We start from the raw sequence: 9,734 nt of genomic DNA on the forward strand, positions 1-9,734 counted from the left end.
GGCAACAAAGCGCGGGAAAACCGGCTTCGACTCCACCCCCCACCCCGTGCTGGGGGCGGGGGAAAAGGAGAGCTCTTAAATGGGAAGTGGAAGCGAGAGCCGGCTCACACCCTATCTGCGTGCTTAGAAAGCTTGCCAGCATACCGCTTTAAGATCCCTTTGGAAATGGCCCAGGCCACGCCAGCTCTCTAACGTCACCTCTCCTCCACTTCCGGTCTGCAGGGCCGTCCCGGGCTCCAGGTGCCGGTTCCTTCCACACTCCTAACTAATCCTGCCCCTCCTGCAAGCCCTCCTGCAGAGGGAGAAGGTGCGGGTGACGCCAGGAACTGGTCCGCGCGAGAACCCCATCCACCTAGATTATAGGACGATTTAGACAGTGGGAAAACGGCAAGGAACTGGTCAACCAGATGACGTAATGTTTTGGGTAACGTCCCATTTTGTGACTTCTGCACAGCATGACTGACACTGGGGTTTAGCTTGAGAAAACAGAGCAAACGGATCTACGCATCCGGGCTTCGTTCAGAGTCGGCAAGGTTCTTCTCAAAAGTGCCCACCAAATAGAAGCTGAGAGTTCTTTTAATTTGCATAAGTGAACTGCGGGCTTCAAAGATTGCGGCCAATAGGGAGTGAGGGGGCGGAGACGCACCTGGGATAGTCCCCGCCTCCAGAGGGAAAGCCGGGGATCAGATTGGCTTTTTTCTAAGCGACAGTAGCGGAAGCCAGTCGTTTTTGAGATGCCCTGATGGGGCAGGTGGGCCCGGCACAACCAATGGGGAGAGGCATCTTCAGAAGGACTAGGCTCCTTGCCCAATGAGGCCGGGAGGACTGTGCGGGGCTAGTTCCGAGCGGCAGTGCTTACGGCCAATCCAGTGCGGCCCTGGGAGGGGCGCAGTGCTGAAGGACGGAGGTGTTGGCCAATGGCGAGTGCGGAAGCGGGCAGCCCAGACCTGGAACGCGAAGGGAGCTGAAGGAGGGGGAGGCCAAACGGGAGAGAAGCAGGAAGTAGCGGCAGCCTCGGGGAGGGCGGCGGCGGCGGCGGTGGCCGTGGGAGCGGGGTAGAGACCGCCGGGTCTCGGCCCCTACTTGGAGTGGAACAAGTAAGCGCGCTTGGGGTAATACCCGCCCTTGGCCCCGCCCCCTGGGGGGGCGGGTAAATACCCCCGCCCCTCCCCCACTTGGTCAACTACCCCCTTCTCCGCGCCGCCCCCCTGGGGCGGCTTCTAGGAAGGCCCCTTCGCTCCCTCCATCCCTTGAGGCGGATGGGCGAAACTCCCAGCCTGTTGAAAGCACAGTCCCTAGCCGGGTAAACGTGGAGGGAGGGTCGGGGTCCCCAAGTCCTGGCGCCCCGAGTCCAAGAGGCGTCCAAAGCACGGCCCGGTGACTGGTGGTTGCGGGATGTCGCGACCTAAAATGGTGTCCATGTTAGGGGGCGGGGGCGGGGCAGCTGGGCCAGGCCGGAGCGGAGCCTGCACCCCGATTAGGCGCGGGTCAGCGTCCGGGCCCGGGCTGGACTCGGGCTCGTGCCCCGGGCCGCCGCGCGCCTTCGGATCACTTCTCAGTCTCGAGGGAGCCGCGGGAGTCTGCGGGAGGAGGAGGCTGCCGCGCCGGGACGGGAGGGGAGGAGGTCGGAGTTGGGACAGACCCCGGTCGGAGAGCTGCGAGTCACGCAGAGACCGTCCCCTCCCCACTCCTTTCTTTCCACGCGCCTCCCCTACTCCGGTAAAGTCCTGGGCGGGGAGGTGCTGCGCGGCAGCTCCCCAGGGGCCTGGCCTGGCCGGGGCCGGTCCTTCCCTTCTCACGCCGGTGGGAGCGAGAGAAGCGCGGTGCGCCTCAGTTTCTCCAGTGGCTTCTTCTCTGTACACCCCGCCCCCTCCCCGTAACCCCGGACATGCTCCCGGCGCAGGCCCTCGGCAGATGGCAGGGACTTAATTCCGCCCGCTGCCCAGCTTGGCGGCAGCCTAATCGCCCCCGGCCGCCGGCCCTTCGCCCTGCTCTGCAGGCCCCCGTCCAGGCAAAGAGCAGTGGAATCCCCTCCCGACCCAGGCCAGTTTCACCCTCTTCCTGTTCAGCCCCTTCCTTTGGCTTTTGGGGAAGAGCAAAGGGAAAGGGGGGAGGGCCGGAGCCCGAGAGTCTGGGCACAGCAGCCGCAGAAAGGCCTCGGCCGGCCGTGGGGTGGGGGAAGCCTCTTCGGCCTTGAGCTTCTGCTGCTTGCTGGACTGTCCGCTCCTGGCTATCGCATGTCCTCTAAGTCACTTGGACACCGAGGGGGGAGTTGCTTGGGGAGGGCGAGTGGGCAGATGTTTTCCCCTAGTCCACCACCAGCCCACTTTTCCGAGGGCCGGGGTGGAAGGTAGCTCGGGTTTCTCCTGGTGGGGAGAGAAGCAGGCAGAGGAGGGAGGGCGCTAGTTCTTCATCAGGCCAGAGGCAAAGGGTGGAGGGCTTTGTTTAAACCCAGAGACTGCAAAATTAAGTAGGGGCTGGTGAGGGGAAACTTCCTTTTCTTCCTCTTGTTGGTACCCTCTTCCTCCACCCTACCTTCCTCCCAGCATTGCCAGCTGCCACCTGCTGGGACTATCTCCAGTTTCGGTCTAAAGGCTGGCAGGAGGTGAGAGAATTGGCCCTGAGAAATGGCTTGCATCCTGGGCAGAGAATGTGTAGTGACAGAGACTTTTTCAGTTTTTTCTTCCTAGATCTAGAAACACCGGGGGAGGGGAGGGAACTGGTGAGGAACAGATCTGGGTCCTCCACAAGCTCCGGACTGGCCATATTGGTTAGTGCCACATGCATTTTGTGGGGGGTGTGTGTGTGTGTGTGTATGTGTGTGTGTGTGGTGGGCGCAAGCACTGGGCCAGGTTGGGGTTGGGCAAGACTTCCTGGACTGGTGTTGCCAAGGAAAATGAAAAGGGTGAGGAGTGTGAGTTAGCTCAGAGCAGGAATGACAGGGATGAGGGGGCTTGGCTTTTCCCCTTTGCGGCAGCCCTGCTGGATAAGTTACCCTGGAGTTTGGCCCTGAGAGAGCAAGATGGGGAGGGAGGGAGAGAGGAGGGGCTGGCCCCTGGAGGGCCTTGGGAGGGCAGAGGCACTCTGGGGAAGGTAGGTGAGCTAGCGGCAGGTGTTTATGACGGGAGAGGCCTAGGCTGGGGCCCTTGTGACCAGGCTGCTGCTGTCACGGTTTTCCCCTGTCTTTTTCTTTTTGTCTCTTTCTGTTCCTGTGTCTTATTCTTTCCATCTTGGTCTCTTGGGTGATTTCCCTGAGTCTATTTCTTGTTAACCAGGCTAGATCTCCAGGTGCCAGTGATGTCCCCAAGTCCCTGGACTTGACCCCTGACCTTTGTATCTGACCCCAGGCCTAGATTCCCAGTGCTTACTCCTTCCCAGCTCCTCCTTGATCTGACATGTCCTTGTTTGTCCCAGCTGTAATAATAAATCCTATTCTGGGTTCTGATTCTCAGGGTTATGATTCATATCATGCTCAGAATCACCCTGTGATGTGTGGGTTACTTGCCTCCCCTCTCAGAAGTAAGGTGGTGGACATCAGGCTGTTGATGCAGCTGGAACTAGAATCATTTCTTCATCTTTGCTTAAGTTACTGTCCCTTCGTACACATGGCCTTTCAGATCTCTGGTGGATACCCAGAAGATCCATGAAGAATTATGAATGGATCCCACGCTGCCATGAATGAGCCCTAAGACCCAGAGCATTGTGTACATTCTTCCTCCTTAATAGTGGTATTGATTAATTGATGGGTTCTGTGCTGGGCATAGGAGGGGCCCAAGGTGGTTTTAACCAAGATGTTCACTGAACTCCCGCCGTCTCTATAACCCTTGTCTCTCAGAAGTTCCTTTTCTTCTGCTTTCTCTCTATCTTGGTGTCTTCCCTGGAATGTGTGCCTAACCTACATTTCAGTTTTAGGGTTTGGCAAACCAGGTGTCTCCAGCAGCTCTAGGATTTGTGCTGTGGTAAAAGTGTAGCCAATTCAGACTGTGCATGGTCCTGAGAGGATAAATATGGAGATCCTGAGGGAGGAGGGCCAGGGTTCTTGCCTCCAGAGGGCTCAGTTTCTTGCTATTTCCTTCCTTTTTTATCAGGTCTGGGACCTGCTGCCATGGGGGACATGAAGACCCCTGATTTTGATGACCTCCTCGCTGCCTTTGACATCCCCGATATTGACACAAATGAAGCCATCCACTCTGGGCCAGAAGAAAACGAAGGGCCTGGTGGCCCAGGAAAGCCAGAACCCAGTGTAGGAGTTGACTCTGGAGAAGCAACGGCAGCAGCTGCCAGAGATGGCACCGAGGTTCCAGCCCAGGCCTCTGATCATGGCCTGCCACCACCAGACATCTCAGCAGTCAGCGTTATTGTCAAGAACACTGTGTGTCCTGAGCAGCCTGAGTCCCCAGCTGGGAGTTCAGGAGGCGAGGGGACGCGGGCTGAGGGGGTGACTAAGGAAGTACCTGTGGGGCCTCATCTGATGCAAAATGGTTTTGGGGGCCCTGAGTCCTCTCTTCCAGGTACACCCCACTCTCCAGCTCCTCCCAGTGGGGGTACCTGGAAAGAAAAAGCCATGGAAGGCAAAGCTCCTTTGGACCTCTTTGCTCATTTTGGGCCCGAGCCAGGGGAGCACCCAGACCCCCACCCTCCCTCTGCACCCTCCCCACCTCGGGAAGGGACCATGACCTCACCTCCTTTCCCCTCTCCCTTTGAGCTGTCCCGGGAGAATGGCCCAGACTTGCTGCCACCTGGTTCTCCTCCACCACTGGGGACCATGAAGCAAGATAGCTGCAGCCCCCTTCATCCTCAGGGCCTAGCCGGAATTGGCTCTGGTGTGAGCCCCGAGGCCTCCGGCATTTCTGCCGGTGCCTCGCCTTCCCAGGTTGCTGGGTTGTCCTTCTTCAAGCAGTCTCCAGGGCATCAGAGCCCTGCTGCCTCCCCCAAAGTGCCCCGCTGTCAGCCCCTGAAGGAAGAAGAAGAGGAGGGGCCAGTGGATAAGCCTTCCCCTGAAAGTCCCCAGAGTCCCTCCAGTGGAGCTGAGGCTGCAGATGAGGACAGCAATGACTCCCCTGCCTCTTCTAGCTCCTCGAGGCCTCTCAAGGTGCGGATCAAGACCATTAAGACCTCCTGCGGGAATATCACAAGGACGGTAACCCGGGTCCCCTCAGACCCCGATCCTCCTACCCCCTTGGCTGAGGGGACCCTCCTGGCTGAGGCTGGCCTCCTGAAGCTGTCCCCTGCAACCTCGACCCCTGAGGGTCCGAAGGTAGTGAGTGTCCAGCTGGGGGATGGCACAAGGCTAAAGGGCACCGTGCTGCCCGTGGCCACCATCCAGAACGCCAGTACCGCCATGCTGATGGCTGCCAGCGTGGCCCGAAAAGCTGTGGTTCTGCCTGGGGGCACTGCTACCAGCCCTAAGACGATGGCTAAGAATGTGCTAGGGCTGGTGCCCCAAGCCCTGCCCAAGGTGGAGGGGCGGGCAGGGCTGGGGACTGGGGGGCAGAAGGTGAATGGTGCCTCCGTGGTGATGGTGCAGCCTTCCAAGCCGGCCACTGGGCCAGGGGCTGGGGGTGGCACAGTGATCTCGCGGACGCAGTCCAGTCTGGTGGAGGCCTTCAACAAGATCCTCAACAGCAAGAACCTGCTGCCTGCCTACCGGCCCAACCTGAGTCCGCCAGCTGACGCTGGGCTGGCCCTGCCTCCAACGGGCTATCGCTGCCTTGAGTGTGGGGACGCCTTCTCACTGGAGAAGAGTCTGGCGCGGCACTACGACCGCCGGAGCATGCGCATCGAGGTCACCTGCAACCACTGTGCCCGTCGCCTCGTCTTTTTCAACAAATGCAGCCTGCTGCTGCATGCCCGAGAGCACAAGGACAAAGGGCTCGTCATGCAGTGCTCGCACCTGGTCATGAAGCCTGTCGCCCTGGACCAGATGGTGGGCCAGCCGGACATCACGCCCCTGCTGGCTGTCCCACCAGCCCTCGGACCTCCCGCCTTGCCTGCGTTGGGCAAGGGTGATGGGGCCGCCATCGCCGCCGCCATCACTGTGGTTGCTGCTGAGGCCCCAGTGCTGCCACTCTCGTCTGAGCCGCCTGCCGCCCCTGCCACCTCAGCCTACACGTGCTTTCGCTGCCTGGAGTGCAAGGAGCAGTGCCGGGACAAGGCCGGCATGGCTGCCCACTTCCAGCAGCTCGGGCCCTCTGCCCCGGGAGCCAACAGCACTGTGAGTGTTCTCCTCTGGCCCCTCCCAGGGGTAGAGCCCGAAGCCGTGGGAGTAGGATCTGGGAAGGTGTTGGGGGGTTGTACCACTCCTCACTGACCGGCCTTCTTTGAACCTCCTCGACAGGTGTGCCCGACCTGCCCCATGATGCTCCCCAACCGCTGCAGCTTCAGTGCCCACCAGCGCATGCATAAGAACCGGCCTCCCCACGTCTGCCCTGAGTGTGGGGGCAACTTCCTGCAAGCCAATTTTCAGACCCACCTGCGGGAGGCCTGTCTACATCTGTCTCGCCGTGTGGGATACAGGTGCTGCCTGCCTCTCCCTGTGGCCTCGCCACTAATCCTCCGCGCCCCTCCCCAGCCTCCTACCCCTCTAGCACTTCATGGCCCCCTGTGTCCCAGTTCCAGCCTTCTGGCTGGCCTGTCAGGGAGAGCCCCCTCTCTCCTGCTGAACCCCAGTGTGAGATCTGTGTCCTCCCCCCATGGTTAGCAGGGAGAGCTCCAGTTCGGCCTCCGTAGGCCTCCATCAAGGGGCAGGGTCTGCATACCCATCCTGTCCCCACCTTGGTCATGCACCACCGCTGTCGATCAGCTCTGGAGTCCAGCAGTTCCCAGGACAAGGCTGGGGTACGGGCCAGAGATGCCCTGCCTCACCTCTGCGCCCCCTGCCCCCTAGGTGCCCCAGCTGTGCGGTGGTGTTCGGGGGCGTGAACTCCATCAAGTCCCACATCCAGACGTCGCACTGCGAGGTTTTCCATAAGTGCCCCATCTGCCCCATGGCCTTCAAGTCTGCGCCCAGCGCCCATGCCCACCTGTACACCCAGCATCCCAGCTTCCACACGCAGCAAGCCAAGTGAGACCTGGCAGGGAGTAGGGTGGGCTGGAGCGGGCTTGGGGCCCTGATGAGCAGGGTGTCTGCACTGTCCTCTCCACCCACACAGGATGATCTACAAGTGCGCCATGTGTGACACAGTCTTCACTCACAAACCCCTCCTCTCCTCACACTTCGACCAGCATCTGTTGCCCCAGCGTGTCAGCGTCTTTAAGTGCCCATCTTGTCCTCTGCTTTTTGCCCAAAAAAGGACCATGCTGGAACATCTTAAGGTATAGGAGTTAAGGGACAGAGGTGGGGTGCTTCGCTGTGGTGACCTGGGGCTGGGGTGTCATAACCCTCGGAGTCGGGGTAGGGGAGCAATGAGGCCTTCAGCAGAGCCAGGCCCTCCCCCACAGTGGACACGCCCTTGTCTTCCTCTCACAGAACACCCATCAGTCCGGGCGCCCCGGGGAGGAGACGGCTGGGAAAGGGGGTGCAGGTGCCCTCATGACCCCCAAGGCTGAGCCTGAGGACTTGGCTGTGTCCCGGGGAGGAGCAGCTGCCCCTACTGAGGAATCGTCTTCATCCTCAGAAGAGGAAGAACTGCCCAGCTCTCCTGAGCCCCCTCGTGCGACCAAACGGCCCCGACGGGAACTAGGGAACAAAGGCATCAAGGGTGGGGGTGGGGGCCCTGGAGGCTGGACCTGTGGCCTTTGTCACTCCTGGTTTCCTGAGCGAGATGAGTATGTGGCTCACATGAAGAAAGAGCATGGCAAGGTGAGTGGGGCGTCCCCTTGGTCTGGGTGGCTGTGGGGGTGGGGGTCTCAGAGCCTGGCTCTGAGGTTCCCTACCCTCTGCTCTCATAGTCAGTGAAAAAGTTTCCCTGTCGCCTGTGTGAGCGCTCCTTCTGTTCCGCCCCCAGCCTGAGGCGCCATGTCAGGGTCAATCACGAGGGTATCAAACGAGTTTACCCATGCAGGTAACTTTCGCCCCTTCATCCACACCTCCCCTCCGCGTCCCCTTCCTCTTTCTGAGCAGCGAGTGACCTGCCTACCCCATGTCCCCAGCCCCACTGAGCACCTTCCATTTGTGACTTGTGTGAGTGGACCAAAGGTTGAGGCCTCCCTCTGCTCTGGGAAACCCTGCAACCTCAAGCCACAGGCCTTGGTCTTTGGGCTGTTCTCCTGGCACCCACGCTACCCACTCTCCCCCTGTAGGTATTGCACAGAGGGAAAGCGCACCTTCAGCAGCCGCCTGATCCTGGAGAAGCACGTCCAGGTCCGGCATGGCTTGCCGCTCGGGGCCCAGTCCCCTGGCCGGGGGAGCACCCTAGCTCGGGGCCCCAGTGCCAGAGCCCAGGTAGGCAGAAGCCCGGCCTGCTCTTTCGGGGCTGTGGGACTAGGAAACTGCAGGGTTTTAGGCCCTGGCCTCAGAAAGCAAGGCAAGGGTGCCAGGGTCAGTGTGGGGTGATAGGGAGGCCTAATTTCTTCCCTCTCATTGCCAGGGGCCAGGACGGAAACGCCGCCAGTCCTCTGACTCTTGTAGTGAAGAGCCAGACAGTACGACACCTCCAGCCAAGTCCCCTAGGGGTGGGCCTGGCTCTGGAGGCCATGGCCCCCTGCGCTACCGGAGCAGCGATTCAGTGGAGCAGAGCCTCATGGTGGGCTTGAGGGTGGATGGTGGTGCCCAGCAGTGCCTCGACTGCGGCTTGTGCTTCGCCTCCCCTGGCTCTCTGAGCAGGCACCGTTTCATCAGCCACAAGAAGAAACGGGGTGCGGGTAATGCCAGTGCCCTGGGCCTGGGTGATGGGGAAGAAGAGGCCCCTCCTCCACTGAGGTCTGACCCAGAGGGTGGAGAGTCTCCCTTGCCTGCTTCTGGAGGCCCGCTGACCTGTAAGGTCTGTGGCAAGAGCTGTGACAGCCCGCTCAACCTCAAGACCCATTTCCGCACACATGGCATGGCATTCATCAGGGCCCGGCAAGGGGGCAGTGGGGACAACTAGGCTCAAACTTGGACTGACTGGCCTCCTCCCCTCCCTCTTTGTTGGGAGCCTGGGTCACTGCTGCTGTTGTTGTCCCCAGGCTAGGGATTTCACTCTAATTCACGTTTTGTTCAGCTCCTCTCCTCTAACCCCCAAACACAACAGGCTTTTGAGGATTATAGTGATTTGCAATCCCCCCTTTGGGTTTGGCCCTTGGGTCCTAGTAGAGTGGGCCTTCCATTCCTCCTTTCTGAGCCCAACACTAATTATCCTCTTGCTGCAGACCCCAAAGTGGGTTGGGGTGGGAGGAGGGCCTTTCCTAGGCCAGTTAGCTGGGCCCAGGGAAGGCCTCTGCTGGGGCCCTCAGGACGCTTCTCAACCCTCAAGGGCCTGGCCCTGCCCCTGCACCTCCAACTCTCTGGCACTTGAGCCCCCCACCCCACCCCTGCAGTGCCTTTCATTTCTTTTTTTTTTCTAACCCCAAAAATCCAGGGGGGGCTTGGTAGGGACGAGTCCTGTCGGGGGGGGCCTGAGGGAGAGGAGGGGGACAGGCTCTCAGGAATCCTTTATTCTTGTAGTAATAATAATACTAACAGTGGGGAAATGGGAGGGAGAAAACCAGACCATTAAAACTGCTCGTGGTTTAATCCCCATTCAGGCTTCTCTTTTTATGTAACCTAAACATTGTGGGCTTGGCAGGGAGAGGGCAAGAGTCAAAGTTGGGGAGGC

General features: G+C 60.1%; 1 protein-coding gene across 4 annotated transcripts; it reads left to right on the top strand.

Annotated features, from left to right (window-relative positions):
- Positions 1–326: 326 nt before the first annotated feature.
- ZNF687 (zinc finger protein 687) lies at positions 327–9,658 on the top strand. 4 transcript variants are annotated; one of them, XM_032301802.1, is made up of 9 exons: positions 327–424; positions 4,089–6,214; positions 6,338–6,516; positions 6,887–7,063; positions 7,152–7,314; positions 7,469–7,801; positions 7,891–8,003; positions 8,242–8,383; positions 8,529–9,658. In XM_032301802.1, exons 2-9 carry the CDS (start codon positions 4,106–4,108, stop codon positions 9,024–9,026), a joined length of 3,714 nt encoding a protein of 1,237 aa, XP_032157693.1. In that variant the 5' UTR covers positions 327–424; positions 4,089–4,105; the 3' UTR covers positions 9,027–9,658. The 4 variants fall into 4 exon arrangements, with proteins under 4 accessions (XP_032157693.1, XP_032157691.1, XP_032157692.1 ...); XM_032301800.1 differs by lacking the exon at positions 327–424 and adding an exon at positions 723–1,097; XM_032301801.1 differs by lacking the exon at positions 327–424 and adding an exon at positions 1,197–1,303.
- Positions 9,659–9,734: the final 76 nt, after the last annotated feature.

Source organism: Mustela erminea, chromosome 10 (assembly GCF_009829155.1).
Source record: "Mustela erminea isolate mMusErm1 chromosome 10, mMusErm1.Pri, whole genome shotgun sequence".
Classification (NCBI taxonomy): Eukaryota; Metazoa; Chordata; class Mammalia; order Carnivora; family Mustelidae; genus Mustela; species Mustela erminea.